The sequence below is a fragment of the Pimephales promelas genome, chromosome 15, assembly GCF_988280905.1.
Source record: "Pimephales promelas chromosome 15, fPimPro1.hap1.1, whole genome shotgun sequence".
In the NCBI taxonomy this organism is placed as follows: Eukaryota; Metazoa; Chordata; class Actinopteri; order Cypriniformes; family Leuciscidae; genus Pimephales; species Pimephales promelas.
The window spans coordinates 20,193,221-20,219,800 of NC_142783.1; the positions used below are offsets into that span (position 1 = coordinate 20,193,221).

At 37.6% G+C, this 26,580-nt stretch overlaps 1 protein-coding gene across 2 annotated transcripts; it reads right to left on the minus strand.

Annotated features, from left to right (window-relative positions):
* Positions 1-6: 6 nt before the first annotated feature.
* Positions 7-26,419, minus strand: ttbk1b (tau tubulin kinase 1b). 2 transcript variants are annotated; one of them, XM_039669799.2, is made up of 15 exons: positions 26,254-26,419; positions 23,601-23,744; positions 22,537-22,684; positions 19,832-19,905; positions 19,607-19,747; positions 19,413-19,517; positions 18,245-18,310; positions 16,943-17,035; positions 16,670-16,795; positions 15,780-15,934; positions 15,413-15,626; positions 15,146-15,321; positions 13,905-14,421; positions 3,095-4,434; positions 7-2,231 (listed from the first exon to the last, which is right to left on the minus strand). In XM_039669799.2, exons 2-15 carry the CDS (start codon positions 23,706-23,708, stop codon positions 1,787-1,789), a joined length of 3,708 nt encoding a protein of 1,235 aa, XP_039525733.2. In that variant the 5' UTR covers positions 23,709-23,744; positions 26,254-26,419; the 3' UTR covers positions 7-1,786. The 2 variants fall into 2 exon arrangements, with proteins under 2 accessions (XP_039525733.2, XP_088976446.1); XM_089120320.1 differs by lacking the exons at positions 19,413-19,517; positions 19,607-19,747; positions 19,832-19,905; ... (1 more) ...; positions 23,601-23,744; positions 26,254-26,419 and adding an exon at positions 18,744-18,812.
* Between the last annotated feature and the right edge of the window lie 161 nt (positions 26,420-26,580).

Below are 26,580 nucleotides of genomic sequence, written 5' to 3' on the forward strand. Positions count from 1 at the left end.
CCGAAACAGTGATGAAACTTGCATTTATTGAATGGCATCATTGATAATTTGTAATAATTTTTAATTCTACAACTCAGAAAGGTTGCTCCTTAGTATAAGTTAGTCAGTCATGATTTGTGAAACAAATTCATGCAATTTCTCTTTAAGCGACACTCTGAAGAGAGATGACCAACCACGAGAAGATGTCTTTCCTCATATCTAAGAGCAGAGTCTTTAAAGTTCTCTGCGGATGGAACATTCTGGAACATACAGCAGAGAGTATTTTCCTTTTATTTCATCCAAACAACAGCATGCAATGGTTTTGCAATGGGGCATGGTTCAAATCTAGCACTCCCTTTAAGTTAACTCACAAATAACACTGGCTAGTGTGCACTAAGGAGATTTGTTCCCCTCTTCATGGATATTCGGGTTTTATTCCAAGCACAGGATGGGGAAAAACACCAATGACTAGAGCAGGCATGAAGGAAAACTCTTATAGCACCTTAATTAGTCATTTAAACTCCACGTCAGATTACCGGCCTTTGAACACATGCTGTAGACACTCGGGAGTAGCAGTACTACATAAAAAATAACATCCTAGAGTACATTTACACACCCCAGACATGCTGCTTTAACACACATACTCGGTGTGTGTGATTTTTGAGAAGCTTTGATGTTCTCTTAGACCTTCACTCGGCTTCCTCCAGTGTTTTTTGAACTATAAAAGTTGCATACAGATCAGTCTGAGACTGAGAAAAATGCAACTAAGTTAATCCTATTTTCATCCATTAAACTTTTGTTGTTGTTTTTTTGGAACAAAAATATAAATTTGTTTTTCAAAAGTACTGCTTACATTATCTACAGTTTTGCAAAAGACAATAAACAAAAAATGCATTTCCAAATGCATACCGCTGGTCCGGGATCCGGTTATAAATAAATTTAGCAGACGAGTGTCACGGATGGATTGATCAGAGAGAGAAACACAGACAGTTGGCGGGGCCAAGATGATTATATATGATTGACATCAAACTGTAGCAGCAATGTTAGTCATTAAGATTAAATTTAGGTATTAATACCACATTTATCTATCATATGACATTTGTCCCCCCGCATATTCTGCACAGAACTACCATATGATTATTATAATTACGTTTGAGATAAATACAAATTTTAGCACACAGTAATTGACTTGAGTTGATATAAAAGGCTGTCCCAAACACCAACTAGATAAGTAATCAGTACATTTGGGACATTTGATTAGGTTTTTAAGTTTAAATAAAGCTATTCTTTTTTCCAGTTTCTGATATTGTGATGTTATTCAAGAACAGTTTGGGAAGTGATATTCAAATAAAATAAATGGCATGTATTTAAAAGCGTTAAAGCTGCAGTAAAACCCGGTTCTAACTTGTACAATGTGATTGATTGTATTATTGAACATGATAGTGCGGATTAGCGCCATGGACGGAAGGATAGAGCCTGTGGAAGCTTTGTTGTGACGGCAGCAATTATTTCCTTTGCAGGTTTAAGGCATATGAGGTGTGTTCATCAGTCCAACACACTTCATTAATGACAACTCGCTCTCCCCTCACACAGTTTTGTACACTTACTGTGTGAATAAATGTCAGAGGTTCTCCTCATCAGAGGTATTTCAGTAGCTGCTGCAGTCACTTGGCTGAATAGCGAACATGTTTGGTTGAATCTGTTGTGTGTTGTGAGAGGTGCAGTCCAACACTGATGATTGTGATTGTGATGATGTTGCTGAGGATGAAGATCATCTGGAGGAATTAAGTCATTCGATGCATTGTAATTATCTCCTAGTAGTCTTAGTGTCCGGCGGGTCTTTCTTCGCTTTTTGAGATGAGGTTGATGGGTGGGTTTTGCTCTTTTTGGGGGTGGAGTCCTGAGGTTTGGATTTGGACTGCGACGGGCAAGGAGGTCTGGGCTGCTGGGGCTGTCGTTGCGTTTCATTGGCTATAGGCTGTCGGCGAATGCGCTGAGGCGAGGGGCTGTCGGTGCGAGAGGTGCCGTGGCTCCGAGGGGAGGTGCTAATGCTTCGAGTGGAATTAAGAGTTAAGGTACGAGTAATAGCACGTGTGGCGGTCCGACTTCCCTGTGAGTGGGAGGGGCCTGAAGATGGAGGACGGGGTGGAAGTGTTTTAGAGGGGCGGAGCTGAGGTTTAGGTGGCTGCTGATGGATATTTGTGTGCAGACTTGCAGACTTTTGAATCCTGGGATTGACATAACTTTTGGTTCTGTTGGAGAGAGGAAAAAATGAGTCATATCACTCAGAGCTATTATAGGATAGTCTGTATAATTTTCCTCGCATAGTTTGTCAGTAAATTTGTGCCAAGCTAAATCTGAGGTTCCGTTTTCACAATTTTACATTTCACATTATGAGCAAGAAATTTCAAGAAAGTGCCTCTGTCCTAAAATATAAAAGTAGCTATATATTTTGTGTATTTTTATATACAGTTTGTATTTTTTTATAACCCACAATTAGAGTGTACTGTTGAACCAGGAGAGAATCATACAGCTACAGCTAATAATTATTTTGTTATATATATTTATCATTCATTCAATTTTGTTAAACTATTTTTTTTTTACTCTTTTATAGTTTTAGGGAATTATGTATTAAAAAAAGGTCCAGCTTAAAAAAAATAGTACAATATATAGCCTATATATATATGTTTTGTTATACTATGTATGTGCTATATTATACTATATATCGTTTATTTTACTCTTTTATATATTTTTTTCCCATGGAGTAAGGGAATTATGTATTAACACAAAAAAAAGGTCCAGCTTTAACAAATAATTGATATATAATTTATATATATATATATATATAATTTTGATACATGTATATTTCTTTAATTTATAAAATATTTATTTTTGCCATTTTTTTTTATATAATATAGTGGATCAAGAGATGGGATTCAAATTGCACTGCCCACAAGTCTATCGGTTCTGGCAGGCACATTTAATATTTGACCGATATATAAATCCATATATCACAAACACACATCCATAAGGAAAGGTTTATAAGAAAATAACATTTAACTGGTAGTGTAGATTCAAATTAATGACTTCTAAATTGCAATTCAGTTCCACCAACCTGTACTGAATGAAAGACACAGATCTCTGGGTTTGCAGGAGGGTCGTGCCCCCCATTTGGTCGGAAGACCCCCTGATGGGTGTGACTGGCCGAGGGATTCTGCTCCTAATTCTCCCATCTGCTCCTCTTTCTCCTCTCTTAGAGTCGTCTGATTGGTGGGTTTCATCCTCAGATGCAGTGGTTGAGAGTGTCGTGGAGGGCGAGGAGGCGGAGCGAGAACGAATCAGATGTGTTTGATTACGCTCCAGAACGAGGCGGGCCAGCTGTTGTTGTCGGCTTTTGCGAGTTCTCTGCAACTGTTCCTGACTCTGCGATGACTTGTCTGAGCCCGTTTCCTCCTCCGACATAAGAACTGGAATACGGCTCCGCCTCTGTGGGAGTGGCTTTCTATTGGGTGACTCCCCCTCTGGTGGAGACATGTCCTTCTCATCCTCCACCTCTGTATCTCTGTTGTGTTCAGGGGGCGGAGATTGACACTCTTCCTGCTCCTGTTCCCTTTGCAGGTCTACTTCTGGCACGACACCTTCTGGTCCGTCTTCCATTTTGATTTCTCTGGAGACTTCCTCCTCAATGGATGCAGTCTCTGGATGGTCATGTGACTCAGCTAAAAACACAGTCTCTGCTTCCTCTCTGCCACTTTCATTCACTTTTTCTTCAGCCTGTCTGCCATTCTCAGCTTCACTTTCTTCTTTTTTCCTTTCATCATCTTCCTGTTCTACTGTAATCCTTTCTCTGTTGCTTTCCTTTTGCTCTTGCTCACTGACCCCTTCCCTCTCCTCTTTCTCTCCACCCGTCGCCTCACACTTAGGTATCAACTCATCCAGTCCAGGCGGGCGATGTCTGGCTGTCATGACATTGAGATGTGTTGTCTCAGCAATGTGGATGAAAGTGCGTTCCACCTTGGTGAAAGGTGGCGAGCAAGAACCGCTGGTGATTACAGCTGCAGATGTCATGATGATAGGTCTGGGCTCAGACCTAACAACGGAGGAAAGAGTACCGGGTTCGGATTCTTCTGGTACGGGCCGCTCTCCCTGTGGTGTCAATGCGGCGAGTGTTCCCTGCCCGTCTCCAGGTGAGACTTGCCCGTTACCAGCAGACACAAGCACCAGCGTGCGTGAGCCCTCTTCCTGGTCGTGGTCCCGGTGGGCGGGGGCAAGTAGAGTAGACGCAGCGCCCTCTGGACTTCCCTCACTACTGCGCGGGCTTCCGTCACTGCCAGAACTTCCAATCTTTGCACCCTCCTCTCTGAGATCGTCAAACATTAACACGCCGGACACAAAGTCAACTCGCTTCATACGCATCTGAGAGGACGACGGCGAAGGTTCAGCCACCGTGGTCTCCTGTAACAATGCAAGAAAAAAAGAAATGAGTGAAGTAATGTTAAAAGAGCTGGACAAATTCAAATTAGTATTAGTATTAGATAAAAAATGTTTTGATCAATTTAATGCTTAATGCAATTTCATATACAACTCCTGTAAGGACCACTATCATCAAAGATGATTGAAAATCAGCATACAGTTTGGATTGGTGGTATGGTTCTGTTCTGGACAAGAACTCCCTGCAGCCTAGCAAGGACAAGAGCAGGGACAGCAGCAATAACCCCCCTTAGGGTAAACAGAACAGAACCAACATAAATGTATTGCAGGAATCATTAACGTTCAATAATGTAATGTACAACATGATTCAAGAAAAATGAGTCTGAATCGAAGAGGAATATCAGAAGGCCAAGCCCTGACTGGATGAGAGGAGGAGCTGGGGATGGAGGAGGGTAATTAATTAGGGTAAGCAAGCTTGACTGATGTGACCTGCCAGAACTAACGCTGCGCTTCATTTTTGATCAATTTAATGCATTATTGGTGAATAAAAGTATCATGAATGGAAGTATGTATTGAAATTGATCAAAAATGTATCATTCAATTGATCAAAAGTTCAAAATTTCCTAATTTTGAAAATTATAATACAAAATGAACTTTTGATCAATTTAATGCATCCTTGCTGAATAAAAGTATTAATTTATATACAAAATCTACAGACATTAAGCTGTTTGCAATGAACAAATCAAACAAAAGCAATTGAAAATAGCTCAGCTATGGGGTTACCCCAAATTCAACAGAAAATGCAACTCAAAATTATTCCTGAACACAATCCCTCAAAACAGCACAAATCTGCAAAACAGTTGTCTGTTGTCTCTAAAGCACACGAGATGTAACTAATCAAGAGCTTCATTAGTTGCACCAGGTTTGCTTGAGCTAGAACACATGAAATATCTGAACTGGCTAGGTTTGTTGAGTGTCATGTTTGACTGTATGTTACGTAAGTCAATAGAATGGTCCAAACGGTTAAGAGAAGGGATCATCTCCCTTCCCAAACAAGGAACAGGATACAAAAAGCGAATGCACTAACGCTCGTCACAACAAAATATCTGCAGCAAGACTTGGTGGCAACAGGTAGTAAGGCGCGCACTTAACGCATGCGGTTTGCAATGGTGGTTGAATAATTTTGATTACAACTAATATATATATATATATATATATATATATATATATATAAAGTAATTAAAAATATAATTTTATATGCATAATAAAATACAGATACAATTTTGGACCACATTGTGAGAGAAGAGACCACAATTTAGTCATTTTTCAGATTATTTACTTGTGATTTGGTTGTATACAAGCTTTGCAGGATTGTCTTTTTAGAATGACATACATAGTTAAAAAGGCACAAAAGTCCATTTTACAGTGTAATATTTTTTAAACGATTTAGCCCATTTGTGATTTCAAGTGTAGACTCAAAGACAGTGCTCAGCCAACAGTATGTACAGCAATGGACACACACAGAGCGAATGAGAAAGAGGAATGTTAGTGTTAGTACAGCAGCATGTTCAGCTATCTGTCCAAAGACTTATACTTTTACAAAAGCCCAAAAAACATGCTTGTACATAATATTATTAAGTCTACTATATAGTCCCTATGGTGTTTATTGCACTAGCTAAATTTGTGAAAGACTCTTGCAGTTGAAATTTGACCCTGATTCACACATGTAACACTTCTATGAGCAGGTCTGGGATTAGCTGATGATGACGCGTGACATTTATCAGCAATAAAAAGTCTGATATAAATTTTGACTCATAAAATTTCTTAAAATTTCTTCATAACAATACTGATGTGTGAGAAGCCATCTACATGGTTTTAGACTTGTCCCAGCACGTTATTAAATAGATAAAAGAATACATTTCAACATTTTTCTATACAAATAGACGTTGCTAAATGCTGTTTCACGCTGCTTGGAGCTCAAGGTTTGTCTCTAGGGAGTTCAGACAAGCTCAAAGATTGACCCAGTTAGAGACAGAGAATGTGAGAGGTCATGAATGTTGAATGACATGAAGCAGGACTGCAATGAAAAGCTGTTCGGCTTATAATGAATTTAGCATAAAACATGGTACATGTAACAACAGTAAGATTCAGAAGTAATGGACATCATTATTTACAGTCTCGCAAAGCAGAGAAGAAATTGTGAAACTTCCTCCAACCTTCCTTAAAATCTGAACATGTTATCTCATGCTGTAAAAAAAAAAAAAAAAGGACTCTTTAAATCTTTATCAGCTTGGATACACTACATTTCCATGGGCAATTAAGTTCTTTATAAGAAATTTACAGAATTTAAATTACCAATAAAAAGATATTTGTCTTGTCAAGATTAAATTAATAAATCTAATAAATGTAAAGATGATAAATCTGATCAAATGTGTATAATTACTACCTTTTAAAAGTTTGGGTCAGTTTGGGAATTTTTTTTAAAAAACAAATGAAAACTTTTATTTAGAATGAATACATTAAATTGATCAAAATGTAAAGTAAATACATTTATAAAGTTACAAAATATTTTTTTTTTTAAATGAATGCTGTTCTTTTGAACTACTTATTTATCAAAAAATCCCAAAAATGTATCATGGTTTCCACAAAAATATCAAGCAGCACAACTGTTTTCAACATTGATAATAATAAGAAATGTTTCTTGAGCACCAAATCAGCAAATTAGAATCATTTCTGATGAAAAAGAAAAAAAAAGAGATTTTCTGATGGATCCTGTGACATTGGGAAATGGCTACAGAAAATTCAGTTACCATTACAATATAATAAAAAAGAAAACTGTTAATCTTTTCAAAATATTACTGTTTTTACTATATTTTTGGTCAAATAAATGCAGCCTGGGTGACTATTAGAGACTTCTTTCAAAAACGTAAAAAATATTGTCTACCCCAAACTTTTAAATAGTAGTGTATTTGATACCTCATCAATTAACTATCTTTGGGATGCAAAAATCATTACTATCACCAGTACCATTATCCTGCATAACAAATAAAAACCTGCGTTCTTTTACAGCCGAGCTTTTGTATACATATGTACAGTCATTCAAATCTGTGCTACTCTTCTCCATTAGGAAGACATTTGGATCAGCTGTTTCACACAATTCAGACTACAAACTCTTCTGAACATACACATTACAGTGCATTGGTGAATCCAGATAAACAGTGGTTGGTGTAAATTGCATTAAAACACCCAAAGCAAAGCAGCACAGATGCCAGGAGCCAACTGCTATGAACACTGAGTTCCAAACCAATATTACATAAATAATGACATTTGTCTTTATTCATGTGTTTTTTTGGTGTTGGCCCAGCGAGGCAAATTATAGTTTAAGAAAAAATTCTACATCTTCAGCAAGATGGTTCGAATATACATTGATATCCAGCATTGAGTCATATAGCATTTCTACAGCATGGCAATTTTAATTGAAACATTAATACACTGACAAACAATCAATCTCCCAACAGATATGTGTATATCTCGACTGAACTGAGGCCAGAGGAAAAAGCGATAATTTCAATAATGTGTGAATGCTACTTAATTTTCATGTGCGCTAACCAGGCACAACCAACCATCAGAAAAAGTGTTTTATTGTTAACTAAAATTTAAAAAAAAAAACTATTAAAAATTAGAAATGTTATTGAAATAATAACTAACTAAATAATAGTTGAAGTTCTAAAATAACAAAAAAATATAAGTTAAATAAAAATGACAAAATATAAAAATAAAAGCTAATTCAGAACATTAATAAACATTAATATGTATTTATGTATGTAAAAAAAAAAACGCAACACTTGTCAGGTTATTGCATCGTGCCTGATTACTACACAATATGTGATCTAATTTCTATGACACCGATACTCCCCTTCTGCATTCAAAAGCTTTATGCATTGATTTATGTGACTATTGTGATTTTAAACACTAACGTAGTATGTCAAGTCTAGGCCCAGGAACAAAAATGGCAACATTCATTTGCTGAATGATAAATTATAGTCAAGTTCAATTGTCTCCATGTGTGCATCAAACCACTAATGCATGTGTGACAAAACCAAAGAAAGAGGCTCAGTCTTCCTTTTACGCTTCTATTGCATTGACTTCTATTGCACTTTGATATATAATATATTTAATATATCTCTATTCCAGAACTTTTTAAATTTCTTAACTATTAGTCAGATGTCTTGACATAGAGGATGTTGTTTATGTCTTTCTTGCCCACAGACAAACACTGCTTAAGTTCACATAGAACCTAATATCCCTCTCTCTGAAAGCAATATGCATATGTTTCTGTAATACTGACTTTAAATATCTTTTTATAGCTAATATGGAAGACAAATGTGATATCACAATTTATCTACATGGACAAAAGTATGTAAACACACACCAAACCGAAATTCAATTGTTAAGCATATCATTTTTGAAAACATGGCCATTTTCCTAAAAATGTTTAGGAGGAGATTGAACGGCTGTATACCTGGGCTGCGTTTAACTCCACTTTTAGACATATACTCGTGAAATCCCTAAACACTTCCCCTCTAGGGGATCCCCATAGCCATTGTGCATTCAACTTTGTCAACTGGGTGAGCGAAGTTTATTTGGACAGGCAATCGTCTCCTTGATTTTGACCAAGGGGGTAAATCTACACAATATGTATGTTTCAGGCAGATCCATAGACCATGTAGACGGTTTTAAGCAAAATTGTTCAAAGCCCATAAATACAATAACATAATTGCTTATAACTGTTGTCCAATAGGTGGCACTGACACCAACTTGCGTGGTCAGTCTTGAGTGACAGTTACACACATATTGTCAATATGTCAAATCTTTTCCAGAGATACAGCCTCAGATACAGTTTGGAATTATGCCATCAAATTCATTGATGCAGAATACGAAAATGGTTTTATCTATTGACACTAAATCCACAACTTTTTGCCGACATCGAACTCAAATTTGGTGAAAAACAAAGTCTAGGAGGAGTTCGCAAAAGTAGGTTTTCTGGAAAATTCAAAATGGCGGATATTTTAGTTTTGTTTCTAGCCCTTAATGTTCAAACATTATTAGCATAAATGTGAGTGCAAATTTGGACAGTTGGTGGCGCTAGAGGGATTAAGTTAAAGACTCTAAGCTGTTGTGATTGTTCAGACTTTCCTCTATCAGTGCGGAAAATTAAGAAGAAGAAGGGGAACAAGAAAAAGAAGAAGGAGTATTGCATTTAAACACATTGCAAGGGTTCCTCCAGTAGTGGGCAATCACGCAACGTAAGCAATGATGCACAATCCGTGTAAACGGAGGGAAGGGGATAAAAAAGTAGACCAAATGCAGCCTTGTTAGTGAAAGATGTAGCTGAAACATCCAAATTCATTAAATAGAAATGTGTGTCCACATACTTTTATCTATGCAAAGCATTTAATTCAGGCCTATTACTCACACATTGGACATGTGTACACACAACTCATTCTCTCTGTCTTTCTTTACTCATTTTCTCTTCTACAAATTGAAAACACTCTCCTTGAAATGCCAGAGGATCCAAGCAACTGCATTATTTTATAGGTCCAAAGCCTTTGAACCCTGCATATGCTTTATATGATTAATGTCACATTTTCTCTCGGCTACGAAAGATCCTCAAGAATCTAAGAATCTATATAAAGAGATCCATCAGTTCAAATTCTGTCATGCTTGCTTAAGAAAGCCATTCATCCCGCCTGGAGGTGCATGTTGTGGCATTTGACAGGTTCTAAATGTGCTGAGATCTTATTGATGCGAACAGACTGTGCAAAAATAGCTTAGCAAGCACTCACTGTCCTTCTAGTGTCCTATCACAGCAGGTGAACACACCCTTTTTAAGTAACTGCTTTTGGCCGACATTCAACATTGAAAACACAATCACACTATCGGCCTGCCTCACATCTGTCCTCTTACACAGAACACGATGGTGTTATGAGATTCTAAGAGGCCAACAACAACAACAAAAAATTATATTATGTGCCTGTTCCAACTGACACCAGCAGCTCTGCAAACATCATAAAAATGTGGTTTTTTTTTTTTTTTCGTTTTTGTTTTTTACAAAATATTTAGTGTACAGTGTCTTCATGAGTAAATACATCTTACAGCATTGAATTGCTTTGTTTTGGAGAATCTTTCTCCAATTGTCCCAAGTAAGGGGAAAATTCACCCAAAAATGACTATTCTGTCATCATGTCATTCCAAACCTGTATGAATTTCTGTCTTCTGTGGAACATTAAAACGGATATTTGGTTTCGTCCATGCAATGAAGAACAATATGGTCCAAAAACAGCACTGACTTTCGGACATTTTTCAAAATATCATCTTTTGAGTTCCACAAAAGAAATAGGGGTTGGAACAAATGATAACACAATTGTAATTTTAGGGTGAACCTTTGAATTTAAAATATCCAATACCACATTTCAGTGTAGCTAGAGGGGATCTCAAATCTCACTGACACACACACACACACACACAATCTCTCACACATGCACACGGATCTCACAATCACAGTCCAAGTTTATTGCCCAAGCTTTCCAACTGATTATTATTTTTTTTTTCATCTATGGGCACAAAAGCGGGCACCATACTCCTCTTCTATTAAAACGGCACCACACGTGTGCATCTGTGTACGTAGATGGTGGGTGAATCATGTCTTGTTCATAAGTTTGGCCAGCATTTGCTGAATGTGTAGGCGTGGTATATTTAGTACAGAATGCCGGGCTCTGGGGCTGCCCTGCAACAGGGGCATGTGTCTGCGATGGGCGTGGCGGTGGGCGGGGCTGCTTTCAGCTGAGCGGCTGCGCTGAATGGCCGCTGCCCCAAGGGCGGGGTCGTGGGGGAAGTGCTCCGTGTCCATGGTATTGGAGGAAAACACGTACGACGCCAGTCTTCTCAAATGGGCGGGCCTCGGGAATGAGTGATGTGGGTGTGGCCTGTCCTCCTCCAACTGAAAAAGACCAATAAGAGTGGAGGAAAAGAGGAATCAGGCTGAGGAAAAACTAAAACGCGAAGTATTGAAAAAAATCGTGTTTTTTGTCTTTTTTTGTGTGTGTGGTGTGTGATGCGCACACAAAAGCACACCAATAAAAAACAAGTGATATACGATACATTATATCAAATGGGTGGTACAAACACATAGATGTGCTGTAACTCGTTCAGAGGACAAGACCAGCCCACATCTGTCTAAACGCTAAAGACAGGCTTGATTAAGCTTAGGTGTGAGTGAATGTATGTTCTACATGTTGTGAAGGAGCCAGACCCCTGGACCACCAAGGTGAACGTGATTTCACCAAGTACAACATGTTTCTTGATCAACGTCTTTGTTGATTCTGGAACAACATTCCGATCAACCAATCAGATTTTTGGGGACAAGATTAATGTCATGTTTAGGCTTACAACCAGGGTTAGGTGCTTCTATATCAATGTTATTCACCTATCATTTTCCTCTGAGGGTTAGGATTAGGAGTAAAGATACACATTTTCAGATAGAAATGATGTTCCAGGATCAACTAAATATGTTGATCCAGGAACATGTCTTACTTGGCAAAATCACGGTGACCGTATGACCAATGAGCAAACTAAGCTTGGCTGTAAACTGTTGAGCATAATGTGCACAAACACACACACACACACACACACACACAAACACACACACGCACGCGCGCACACAAACCATAGAACCCTAAAATATGCAACTCAACACAAACCCTTATGATTACACACTCACATATACATAATGGGGACATACAAACACTCATATACTAACAATGTATGCTAATTATCTTGCTATACAAGTGATCAGTAGCTATCTTAAATGAGACTTTCTTGTACTGGTAATGACATTATTAAAATATTCAGCAGCTAGGAGCAAATGCTAGTAGTATATCCTAATACACACACACAGACACACACACTAGAGCACCCAGTAAGGGGTATTTGTGGTTACAGCAAATGACTTTCACAATGTCAGAAAGTTCACCGAATCTTGTTAAAACAGGTTTTGTTTGTTATTTGTTAAGTATAGCGAGGTGGTTATAGTGAATACAACCCCGACAGGCTGATTATGAATACACAATTATTATTACTATTATTTATTTATTGAAAAATGCTGCTTTGTATCACAGGAATAAATTACATTTTAAAATATATTAAAATAGAAAACTGTTTTTAATTGTAATAATATTTTTTTTTTTAAATAAATGCAGCCTTATTGAGCTGAAGATATTTTTTTCAAACACATTGTAAAACCTCATCGACCAAAAAACAATAATTCAGTCTTGAACATGACATTTTCTCAACAATAATTAAATCTATGCCAGTGTACAGAGTACAGCCATAAATTAGACAGGTGTTGGGTCCTTAGAAGCATGTAGTCTTTCTCTTAAAGGCTTTTAAAGACAACATGAAATCAAAAATGGCCATATTTACTTTTTATAAAGTAAACTATTAATTTGATCTATTCATTGTGTTATTCTAAAAAGCCTAAATAACAAATAAATAACAAAAAGTAAAACATAAAAATTGCTCTTCCACTGAAATGACAATCCTTTCATCCCATTTTCTATAGTAATTTTTGTTGTTGTTGAATATCCTATTTCACTCTGAGCTGTGTAGTAAATTCATGTAGACTGTTGAAAACAAGCATGTACTAGCAGACCAATGGCAAGTGATAAAACGATAACATGCAATAAATTATATTTCAAACTAGACTTAAAATGATAGGTCAACCGAAAAACACCTTCATGTTGTTCCAAACCCAAAAGATTTGGTTGATCTTCAAAAAACAAATTAAACCTGAGAGATTTCTGTTCCAGCTTTGAAAAGCCAAGTAAACAAAATTTAAATGATCCAAAAATGGCTATAAAATGAATCCATATGAATCGAGTAGTTTCATCCAAGTCTAATGATGACATATGATCACTTATAATGAACAGATTCTATTTAGGCTTTTATTCACATAAATTCACGAGTCACAAGCTTGGTTCTCATGTGTGCGTGATGCATGAAAAACAATACATTAAAATTAATTTGAATCTGTTCATCCTAAATTATTCTGTAAAATCATATAAAGCGATCATTTCTCCATATTTCTTCACAAGGTTTGGATGAAACCGCTTGATTAATATAGATTTGTTTTATGACGCCTTAACCTTTTTGGATCTTTAAAGTTATGGTTACCTGGCCTTTCAATGGAGTGAAAGTAACATCTCAGGTTTCATTAAAAACATCTTAATTTATGTTGTGAAGATTAACCAAAGTCTTATGGGTTTGAAACAACACGAGGGTGAGTAAATGATGACAGAATTTTCATTTTTGGGTGAACTATCCCTTTAAGCTTTCAAAAAGCTGTTATCAGGGTGCTAAAGATCATCAAACATACAGTATAAAGTGATAAGGTTCCTACACACTTGCCCACACAAAAACACTCAGGTGTGACTTACCGGGCCATCAGGTCCGAACGGCTCCGACTCCCTCCTTCTTGGGCAGGTTTGAGGCAACGAGTGACAAGGTGAATGGGCGGGGCTTGGTCCCAGCCCCTGCTCCTCTGCTACAATCATCATCCCACGTTGAGTTTTGGGTCGTACAACAGCCTCAGCTCCACCCATCCCATGCACCGCTCCTCTCCTTCGTCTCTCCTCATGGTCCTCAAGAGGGCGCAATTCCTCTGGTTCCTCATCTGTGGTGCCTGAGGTGGTGGGCTCTGCCCCAGGATGGAAGTCTTTCAACTCAGTTTCTTTATCAATCATCACCCACTCCCTGCTGTCAAAGTCCTCCTCTTCTGCCAGCGGGACTGAGCGGATGAAGGCATTGCTGTGGGCCTCCTGGTCACCGTCTGCAGAGACATCATGGCGGCCACTGGCCAGTCTTTCTCCCTGTCCTGCATCTAAAGAGAACATCTGAGCAGGCTGGGAAGAATAGACGTGCCTGGATGGAGAACCCAGCATGTCCAAACGAGAGCTGCCACAAAAAACACAAAGACTAAGGCACAGAATCAACTGAACAACTATATATTTAAAAGTATTTAACTACAGAGTACTACTGTTTTTTTTATTTATATTCAATATTCACTAAATCACCATATTAGACTGATTTCTGAAGGATCAAGTGACACTGCTGTAAATTCAGCTTTGCCATCACAGGAATAAATTACATTAAAAAAGACAACTGTTATTTTAAAAATGTATTAATATTTCACAATGTTACATACATTCAAAAAATGTATGTAGCTTAAGAGAAGCACAAGACACTAAAGAATATTAAGAAACTAAGAAACAAATCTTACCTACCACCAGAAATGTCAGAAATTTCTGATTAGTCAGAAATGTCAACAAAAAGGGTTGAAAAAAATATATCTTAAGATTATATTTCATTATACCCATTAAAAACTGCATTAATCTTTAATTTAACTTTTCCTAAGAAATGTTTTTGGCATCCCAAGCCATTTTGATCTTAAAAATGCCATATGTTTCCATAATAAGACAAGCATGCACTTTCCTTTAAGTAAATTCCCAGAGGCCACCCGAAATGTCAGAGAAGAATGTTATGGTACAAATCAAAAACCTTACATTATTTTTTCTCAGAAAGCCACTTTTGAACGCTTTCATTACGAATAATACACATGAGGTCGAGTAACCTTTAGAAGGCTAAATGTCAGCCAGAGGAATAGAGTGATAAATTTTACCGTCTATCACCACCATCTCCTCTATCCTCTGCAGCAGACAGGCGGTCTGATTCTGGGCTGTTTACTCTCCGGTATCTTGGAGGACGGGCCTGAGCGTCTGCTTCTCCACCCCTCGCTGGGGAAACTGACCTCCCTCCAACGCCAGGCTCTTCCCCATCTTCTGATGCTACTTGTGTCTAGGAGGAAAAGCCATTTTAAACACTTAATTGATGTTTAGAACTAATTAGAATTTTTGAATAATTGGGGATTATACATAAATAAATGTACCTTACTGATGCTGATCCTGAGTTTGTTACGATTGAAGTCAGTTTCATCCCATCCTTCACCAGCAGGTGGGGCTGGAGCAGGTTCGCTAGGCCTCCTGGGTATCAAAGCAGGTGGGGCGTTCTCTTGGTCATCTTCAATTAATTGTTCATCTTGCAGAACATCATCAGTGTTTTCCCTCGGTAATTCACCAGTTACCAGTGTCACATTCACCACCCTGAGAGAGACAATTCAAAGACATATCATTCAAAGCTATATAAGAATCACAATCATTTCAAAGTCAAAACAGAGTCAATCCAGTTTCATTTCGGAGTCCAGAATCCCATCCCATTGTGGAAATAGTCTGATAGTGTGGTAAGCGTAATCTTACCCCACGATGGCAGCAGTTTGCCGTGTGTTTTGTTGAGGTGGTGTGTGTGTGCTGGTGGGGAGGGCCGTATCTGTTCCAGATTTTTCCCAATCATACGGCTCATTTTCTGTTATCACCCTCTCTTTCATGCTGTTTTCAAATACTGACATTAGCAACTAGACCAGGAAGAAGAAAAGAAAGACTTTTACTTTTTTATTCAAAGTGGTTACATAAAATAATACATTTGTATATGCTGTGTGTGTGTATACATACATACATACATATACATATATATATATATATATATATATATATACACATTAAATACACACATACATACAGACATATGGTCTGTACATATGGTCTGTACACATATTTTTCTAATGTAATTGTAATGTAGTCTCTAATGCTGATCAAGGTTTCAGTTACAGGTATTTGATTAAAAATACAGTATAATTGTTTTAATATATTGTAAATTGTGATGTATTCCTGTTATGGCTGAATTTTCAGCATCATTAGTCACATAATCCTTCAGAAATCATTCAATTACGCTGATTTGATGCTCAACTCTTACTATCAGTGCTCTTACAAAAGTGGTGCTGCTGAATATTTTTGTGGAAACCAATTATTTTTCTTTGATGAATAGAAAGTTTTAAAGAACAGCATTTATTTGAAGAAAAATGTTTTGTAACATTATAAATGTTTTTACTGTCACTATATATATTCCTTCAATTTTTTTTTTCTCTGACGACCACAAAAAATCTTTCCCAAATTGAATCAATATGCTCATTAAACTATGTACAAACATCTAGCAGTTGGTATGACTAATTGTTGCCAAACACACACAAAAATTCAATGAGGAGGTAAGAGCATAGGAAGTGGGTGATTAGAGGTGTGTGTGAAGGGTTTACCTGATAATCAGGTTTGGTGAAATAATCCAAATCCAGTACATGGTCATAGAAAACATGAAACTCAGCAGGCATGTGTTTCAACAACATCCTGTGCTCATAGCGCTCTTTAATCTGTCCCACCTGCTCCTGTTCACCAGACACACATTACAGACACAATTAACAACTCTGAAAGCTTTAAATATTTTAAACAAAAGCTCTTAAGACTGAGTACAACAAGTGTTAATTCACTCAATTCAGTTCCATTTTCTTCATAATCCCTGGCTAATGTCTTACCTTATCTTTTATTTTACGCCATGGTAACTGCCCAACAGTAAACTCTACCAGCATATAAAACAGCGACCACAAATCATCATGACGACCCATTTCCTGTTAAGAAGGGGAAAAAATTGGTCTTTAAAGGTCCCATGACATGGGGTTATTTTATTATTTTATAATGTTTCCCTTGTAATGGTAGTATTTTTAGTTAATTTAGTTAAAAGGTTTTTTTCCTAGCCTGATTTTAGCCTCTGATTTGAACGCTCTGTTTGAAGGGGCGTGTCTGCTGTGGGATTCAGTGTAACTGGCCACTGCTGTGATTGGCTGACATGCTTGCATATGAAATAGCTAAACATAACATAAAATGTTGCCGTGATGAGCATTGAGCAAGCTGATGACAGTCTGTTGATCGCGAGAATGAATATTTTATCATTGCAATGCAGTTTCTGCTCTCTCTAATGCTTTCGATGATGAACATACTGTACAGTAAGAGCTTCTTTGTGCAGTGTAACGTGCGCAATTGATTTCATAACGAGTTGTCCAGATAAACTCTAAAGATTGTTCTTTGATCAAGTTGATATTTTGGTCACCACTGGCTTGACTTACTGATGCATAAACAGTATTGAACGATGTTGAGAGAGAGATTAACTGAACTTGAAATATTAGGCTAAATTACACCTCAGAAATTGTTGCTTGGTAGCTCGATCGATTTATTTTCAGAGTTTCAGGCCAGTTCTGTATTGGCCTAACTTGAGGAAACAGTCGTCGCCAAAATGTTTGGACCATACAAAACTTTGAGAAGTTGTGTCGCATTTCCAGAGAAAAATATTTAACCCGCATTGTTTCTTCAGAGGCTCGGATGAAGGAACTAAAAAATAATTTTGTGTTCATTTGTACATCCGAACACTGATCAACTGCCATGCTTCACTCGTTTGCAAGCCATGATATCTCTCAAGGAATTCTCAGGGCGAGCCAAATTCTCTGGCAGGGCAAAGCAGAGAAAGGGGAGGTTATCTTTCCCCAGTATGATGTCATACAGAGGAGATTCAAGATGAGCCCGTCTGAGCTTTCATATTCTCAAAGGCAGAGAAAGACAGCCAAAGCTCGGTTTACACTGATTTAAATTTCTAGCCACTGGAGGACCATAATACAGGCTAGGGGAACTCATAGTAATGGGACCTTTAAAAAAAACTCAATCTCATTGTATCTTATTCTGGCCAAGAATCATACAGTTTTGATACAGTAATGCATAAAGCCAAATGAACATGTTTCATGATTATGTTTGAATTGTGTTCTCTCTGAAGCTGACACTACACTTACCTTGTTTTTATGAGCGTTAATGGAAGCATAGCGTACTGTTCCTCTGAACCCAGCCACCGTCCTGGGCTAAAACAGAACATTTAAAAGAGTCTCATAATAAGAATTCATATCACTTTCATTTTATACTTTAACACTTTGGTTGGAATAAGTAAATAAACAATCAAAACAAAGCAAACATGGAAAGGAAATTTAATGAAAGGTGAAGCGACAGGAATTATTTATAGCTACTTTTCATAACTTTTTGATCTTTTTGGGATTCTTGGCCTGATTGAGTCCAATTAATTGAAGACACAGGAAGTTTCATACATATAGATAGTTAAGGTGCAGGATGCAGGTACAGTATGAGAAGGTATGGCAGGGTTGTGTGGATATGCCCAAAGGGGTATGTTGCAGGATTCACCATTTGAAATTTAAGGGCACAACCATTAGGGAGGATTTTGTCATTTCTAAGCCTTCAGAGGGTAAGGAAGGAATCTTTCCAAAATTTTGGAAAACTCACAATATGACAGTCGCTATGGTAACAGGGACAAACATCTTTGGCGGGGGAGCATGCGATTCAACATGAGAGCCAAAATAGAACTGCAAAACAAAACTGAGAAAAGTGAAACATAAAAATGAATTCAAACATACAAATAATAACATTTATTAGTGAAAGGCAAATAAAATAAATAAATAGGGATGCATGATACATGAACCCACTGGAGCCATTCGAATTACTATTATGAAGGATGGATGCACTTTTTTTTGGCTTCAAAATCTCTATTCACTCCCAGCATGGAAGAACCAGGATATTTTTTAATATAACTCCGATTGTGTTTTGCTGAAAGAAGAAAGTCATATACACCTAGGATGGCTTGAGGGTGAATAAATAGTGTGATCATTTTTTTTTTTTTTGGGTGAACTAACCCTTTAATGGAATTGGCCAGAAATGTGATATCGTTGCATCCCTAGAAATAACTCCTGAAACATAAAGCATCACAACTAAATATAAAATCTGCACATGCAAGAAACAAATGTGAAAAATATTGCTTAATAGGTCATTTTTTAGCTATTTCCATTGAAAATAAAATAAAAATAAAAACATTTAAAAACTAACACAAATAGTATTTGAGAGAATATAAAAAGGGAAGAAGAATGTACCACAAAATAAAGCAAAAGCAATACTTACTGGCCGCACCTCCCCATTTGTATTAGTGTACTGTCGTGCCAAACCAAAGTCCAGCATGTAACACTTCCTACAGGTAGACGGCAATCGGCCCATGGCAAAATTAGACTAAGGATAAGAGAGGGAGACCAGAATCAGTTGGCAGAAGCCAGGTAAATGGATTGGGAAAGAGAAGAGATGGAAACAATGAGATGTACAGGTTTAATGTCTCGGTGCAGGAAGCCCACAGAGTGAATGGCTTCAATGGACTCCAGGATCTGTTTCCCCAACCGTAGAGTCGAGCTCATACTGAACGTCCCTCTAGGCTGACTCCTCCTGAGATCAGCCAGATTCCTTCCCTAAAGAAAGAGAGAATGAGCTGCAATTTCTTTCACACACACACACACACACACTTAAAAAAGAAGTTTAAAAAAATACTGTACCTGCAACTGCATGACAACGTAATTGAACTTGTCATTTCTTCCACATCCAATAAATTTGCAAACATGATTCTTTCCTGCACAAGAAATGAAGGTAGTAATGTCATAGATATTACACTGAAATCACACATATTACAGCTTTTTCACAAATTCAAACATACGAAGCACATTCAGCAGGCAGGTACAGACAGAGGCGGTGACATTTGGAATTCCAGCATGTCCTCCATGAAGGTTATAAAGACATATGGGAGCAGCAAAAAAGAGAGGGAGGGAGAAAAAGTGTGGTAATCCCACTTTCCTTCAGTTCTTCACGCTCATTAGTCATACAGACTCCCAGTGGTATGCTTGAACTACAGCTGAAGCTAACTGCCTTGACAGGCATGAAAGTCACAGTGTGTGTCTGTGTTTGTTTCATATGTGCACATCTGAAAACATTATGATGGGCATATTAACAACAGATGAACTGTCACATATTAAAAAAGCCGGCAAGTACATAAAATAAACTATAAAAATCTTGAAAAAAAGAGTATTACTCTCTGCTCTCAAAAGCTGGGGGCGTGTCCGCTGCCTGCGCTGAAACCACGCCCACTCGCGGGAAAGCAGCCGGCGGTGATATTAGGTGAGGCGCGTTTCCATTACAGATTTGCGCAAAACTTTTGCGTTTTTTTTAAATGTCAATAAAAAACTATTGTGAAATGACAGTGTTTCTAATAACAGATGTTATGCGACTAAAATGTTTTTTTTTCCTCTCGCGATAAGTCATTCCAAAAATTGTTAGATTTAATCAGCGCGATTTACTGCTATGTCAGAACCAGAACAAAAGTGGACGTTTCTTACTAGTTCAGATGAAAATTCTTATGTTGGTCATACTTCTAAAAAGAGTAATCTGTGATTCTGAATGCCATCCACATCGGCGCGGTGACTGACAGCCTCACACTCTCCTCAAACATTGTGTTCATCCACGCTGTGCCGTGTCAAGGGTGTTGAAGTACAACACACGTAAAGTTGATAAATTCGCAAATGGACTGCAGCTTTAACCAGTAATTGCAAAATGGAAAATGACCGGTTGTTGTATTTTTAAAACAAAGCTGAACACCAAAATTTTAATTTGAACTGTACACCAAATGCTGCGCGATATCTTTATATATATATGTATATATATATATATATATATAGACTAATTTTCAGATATTTGTTTATGACTTTTGCCCCTTTATTAAACAATTAAAATATACAAATAAATGTGGAAAAAGCAACAACAAAAAAGCAAATTGTAGGCTGTATAGTAACTAAAAATAGTACTGACAGTAACTCGCGATTTAGCGCCAGTGCGTCATCGAGCTTTGTTTTAGCCCCGCCCAATAAATCCGGAAAATAGCAAAGGTGAAAAACTGTTTAATGGTCTAACTCCACAATTCAGTACTTCACAGTTCACAGTCTTTGTAATATGATTTAGCAATACATTTCTAACATTTATAATGTGTTTAGATTTTTTTTTTTTTATAATTGCCTCTACAGGGACTTTAATAGGGCAAATTAGTGTGAGAGTGCAATCCCATTGAAGCACAATGGGAGTGGAAAGTTCTGCACATGATCTACCGATGATGAGCAAATGAAAGAACACAGATGCAAGCGGATCATTTCCATAATGACCAACACAATCTACCAAGCTTTTTTGAGGGGGTTAAATAATGGCGTAAACACCAGTAAATTGACTAGCGCAAACCAAGGGGGTAATCCATCAGCCGGAAACTGAAGCCTGGCGGGAGCCGCAATTGTAGCAGAACTTCACCTGCTGTTAGCATTCCATTGACTCCCATTCATTTTGGCGTCACTTTGACAGCGAATAACTTTACATCTGAGTCGTCCAAAGACTTCATTTGTCCATTATTTATTTCTAAAGGAACACGACAATGTATAAAAGGCTCCATTACTTTGTATCTTACGTTACGGCCCCATAGTCATAACCATGCAACTTTCTGTCGCACAATAGAGACATTACCGTATAGACAGGAGGAGAACCTCGCAGGCAATCTTTTACTGTCTATGAGGCAATCGGGGGGACATGGGGCCACAAAGTCAAGGGAGAAGCCCATAGATAGAGAGTCCATAAAATCAATGGGACAAAATATTTCAACGTTTTTGAGGAATTAGGTGATTTGTCTTGGCACAGCTACTAGAAGATTTACAACTGTCAGACTGTCGTTAAGCTCAATTTGAGCCTGCGCAGTTGCTCAGATATCAGACAGGAAGTGCAATAATCAGGCTTCAGTCTTCTCCGTCGAAATCCATGGGATCCATTTCTTTTACTGTCTATGGCGCAAACAAACTTTAGTAAATCTCACCTTGCGTAATTCATTTAAATACTCTCCTCCCATAAATGTATGCATCTAAAAGGGAAACTCCTACAAATGCATATGCAATAAGGTCAGCTGCAAAAATAACCCTGTCCCTGCCTTTTCAGCACTGATTTTTCCCTGCGTGTCTTTAGTAAATACTGACAGTAGTTTTTAATGCCAAAAGAGGGTTTGCACTGGCGCAAGCTGTTAGTAAATCTGGCCCTAAGTGTCTTGGAGATAAATGGATGCTGGCTTAACTCACATACAGTATGATGTTGCAAGTGACACAATGAACTGTCCTGTTTGCCAAAAGCTAACTGATTAGCTAATATGACACTAAATACATACACATCCTTTCAGTCTCCTCACCTTGTAGCTTCTTTAGCACAGCAACCTCCATCTTTAGCACTTGTTTGGGCTGTTGGGCGGATTCCACTTTAAGAGCCACATTCTCCCGTGACAACAGGTCGAGGGCCTCATATATCTCCCCGAACCCTCCACCCCCAATCTTCTTCAGCTGAATACACAAACAATAGCAAGGTCAGTCATAGCAGAGCATTGATATAACCTGTGTGTCATCTTCCACATGCTTGTTCTCGCACAATATACCCTCTTAAAAAAAAGGTTCCAAATATGGTTTTCAAAGTAAACCCATAGAAGAACCATTTTGGGTTCCCCAAATACATTTCTGTAAAGAATGTATTAATAACCTAAAGAACCTTTTTTCCACAAATAAAGATCCTTACGTGCAATGAAAATGAATGTTAAAGCTCCCTCTTGGATTCAAAGATGCCAATAAAGAACCTTTATTTTTAATGTACATTGTAAATGAACATGACCTGAGTAAGCCCCTAAGCTAAACAGGACAAATTCAGCTAAAACAGTTAAAATCACAGAAGAGAAAAGATTTTGTGGATTGTAACAGGCTGGATTTGTTTTACATGCAATAAATTGTATCACAAAATGTAGTTATTCGAGCTGTACCGATCTCTGGGCGTATTACTAAACCTAAGAAAGATTTAATTCAATTCTGTGCATTACAATTCTATAGCATGCGCTAAACATAACGATTAATCTTGACTTAAACATGCTTTATCACATGAGTTATGACAGGATTAAGTTTAAGCCAGTAACAAATGAGTCAGACTCTGTTTTACGGACCACCACCATCCCCATCAAAGATATTATTAAAGTAAAACAGCCATAAATCATTTCTGAGGAGATCTGCTTGAAGGAGAAGTGCTATGAACTGGCCCACAACCAAATGGTTAGGGAGAATTTTGGAGAGAAGACTGAGTTGTTTTAAAAGAATCTGCTGTCATATCTGGAGAATTTTGTCATGTGCGATTATAGGCAACAAAGGGAACAGACACTTTAGGCATCTTTATTCCATGAACACACTCCCATCTGAATAGAGACAAACACACACTCACCACTTTCCAGCGCTCTTTCACCAAGCAGTTGGGGGGCAAGATGTCGACCTGCTCCCCCGCCCCGTTCATGTTTTCGTCGCCGTGGACAACGGGCCCTACGCACTGCATCGGCTGGCCAGAACTTTACCAAACCCTGCCATTTACCTGAAACACAGCACACAATGGCTAAACTACCATGCCACAATATAACATTTTAAAATGTTGCACTGTGGAGTCACAGCTATTATAGAAACAGCTATTTTTTTAAATTATGAATTATCCTACATATTCCTCATTCATTCATAATAACCTTTTTATTTGTTTTTTACTTAAACTTTCTGAGTATTTCCTGGTTTAAATCCTGACATGAAAGTATTCCCCTAAAATAATAATGAATTGACACATTCATCTTTAAGCTCTAAACGCAAAAGAGGTATCTAAACCAATCCAACGCAAGACAAGTAACAACAAAAATAGCACTGTGTCTATCAGAATGAAGAATACAATACAGACACCAGAAGGAACAGACATATGTTTCTCTGGAGGTCATAATCTAGGCCTGGGCTTTTTTCCATAATCAATGAACCCTTTTTAAGGTCATACAAAGGCAAAAATTTGGCCAAAATAACGTACATTTCATTCATTCCAACATTCTTAAACCGTTGTTGAACATGTTGTTTACAAAAACAGAGAATTCTGAAAACAATCACACATATTCAAAGACCCTGAACAAGAAAAAAATAAAAAATAAAAAATCTACCGCCTCTTCGAGATTTCTGTAATGTCTGCAGCAGAGTATCAGGTATCCACTAGAGCCGGTCAGACACAGAGGCCCTATCTGTCAGAACTGGACTACACCCTTAAGCACGCTCTCATAATGTTACAGGCACTTAACCATATAAAAATGGATACAGCGATTTTTTCCAGTGCGATTCCAGTTTATATTCGCATACTCTGTATGCTTAAACTCTCACCTTCTATATTGAAATTTCTCTCTAAAGAATGCAATGGGTTATAAATGGATCTAATAAAACTGAAAAGACTCTCACCTTAACAATTCTTCTGACACCTTCATCTGAGAAAGTTAATGCATAGCCATGTAGGTATTTAAGGGAATACCTCGTCTTATTCTCCACCCTTAACATCCAGAACACCAAATCATGATATTTCAGTATACATAATTATTCATAATTATATCATCAGAAAAAAATATATATATCAACTTATTTTACAAAAACACATATAAGGTAAAAATACATGTATGGTAAATGCTTCAATGTCAGATAAATGTATAATTTATTTAAATAATGCATAGTACTGTAATGTTATGGCAATGTGTAGTAAAAACTGGCAGCTGTGGTCGCCAGAACATTTACAAACATAAAAAGGTAAAGACCGTCATATTGTTCGCTGTATTTTACTCTCCCTAAAATATATTTCATTACATAAAATAGCTTTTATGGTAACCATAAACACTTTGTAACAAATAAGCTTTCAACAAAAAGCATGATGATTAAAAAATAAGCAAACAAACTCTAAATAAAATCTAAACAACTCAATCAATCATGCAAAGAATTTTGGGAATGCCTATTTATTCATAAATTATAAGTTAATTTGTACTTTTGTACTAAAAACATTTTTTGCAAAAATATAAGTATAACAGTTATATATAGTAACAGTATATATTATAAAGTAATTCATACTTTTTATTTTAAAACAATTTTTAGCATTGTACAATAAAATTATATATTCTATACCACTTTTTTGCAATAGCCTAGGCCTAACTTAATGCTTAGCAGATCATTTAATAATGTTCAGTCAGTGGTTTGAAATGTATTTAAATGTGTTTTATGCTGAATATCTTATGCACAGGAAGACACCTAATTCAAAAAACCTGACTTTATTATTAAATCAAAGGACGTCAGTCTCATCATGCAGCAGGCTCTCCACCTGTTTGCCTGGAAAACTCGTAGCCTACAATTTAACAAAATGATGATGACATTCTTGCATAAAGCATTTGCTGAGAGCACTTCATTATTCTGAGCTAACTAAATGTCAGGAGCACATGACTGCGTGGGCTCGGTCTCTTGACATCTTCAGTTCAGCTTCTTTCTCCGCAGTGCCAAAAGGATCCGTCTGCACGGACCCCACCCAAACAGGGTCTCATCCAATGAGGAGCCCTGAAGGCTAAGCCCCGCCCCAAACCATCGTTTAATCACCGTCCATTGGGGCAATGCCTAACAATCATCAGCACATTCCCCTGCTCGAGCCTGAAGCGAAAAGCACTTTGGGATATGTCGTTCATCAATGAGACAATAGACATAAACGGAACTGGTCATTGTAACTTCTGAAAAACTACATCTCCCAATGACAGGCCACGTGAGCTGTTGACGTACAGCTGCATTATGTGACATGTAATGTAAATTATTCATGATTTCTTAAGCATAAATAATATATAAATAATATTGGTTAGTTTATATTTTTGACTCGGGCCCGCGTGCCTTAATAGTTTGTCAGGACCGTGACATTTTGCTTTTGCGTGCCCGGTTGGGCACCTGGGCCAGCGCAGCATCACTATTGACAAGGTGCCAACATACACGGGACAAGCTGATTGCTACTGAGCAGCGCTTTGTTTAAAAAAACCTTTTGGCAAACAAAAAAACTATCTACTGACCTGTTCTTCTGTCGTCGGAGTAAAATCTCAAAGTGAGAGTTTAAGGAGAGCCGCATAATTCCGTTGGCGCGACCACTGCGCCTCTTCCCCTAGTTGATGCTGCACCATTTTCAGCCTCCTCTGCTCCTCCGCTCCTGCACTGATTCAGCATCGCACGGATACTCCCACTATGCACCGCGCACATGCGTGACAAGACGGCTGTTGCGTAGCAACCCGCAAGGCGTGAATCCCTCTCATCTGCAGACTTCAGCCATTGAGGAAATTCCTTCAGAAACGTCTCATTACTTAAAAAAAATACTAATTGTAATGAAACCGAAGAAGAAATAA

Excerpts from the sequence above, each read along its gene's own strand:
- ttbk1b (XM_039669799.2), bottom strand. The coding sequence starts at position 23,708 with ATGCAGTGCGTAGGGCCCGTTGTCCACGGCGACGAAAACATGAACGGG. Across the intron at positions 18,311-19,412 it reads CAAATGGGGAGGTGCGGCCA|CCCAGGACGGTGGCTGGGTT; the intron begins GTAAGTATTGCT and ends GTTCTGTTTTAG. Across the intron at positions 2,232-3,094 it reads GTGTCTTTCATTCAGTACAG|AACCAAAAGTTATGTCAATC; the intron begins GTTGGTGGAACT and ends TCTCTCCAACAG.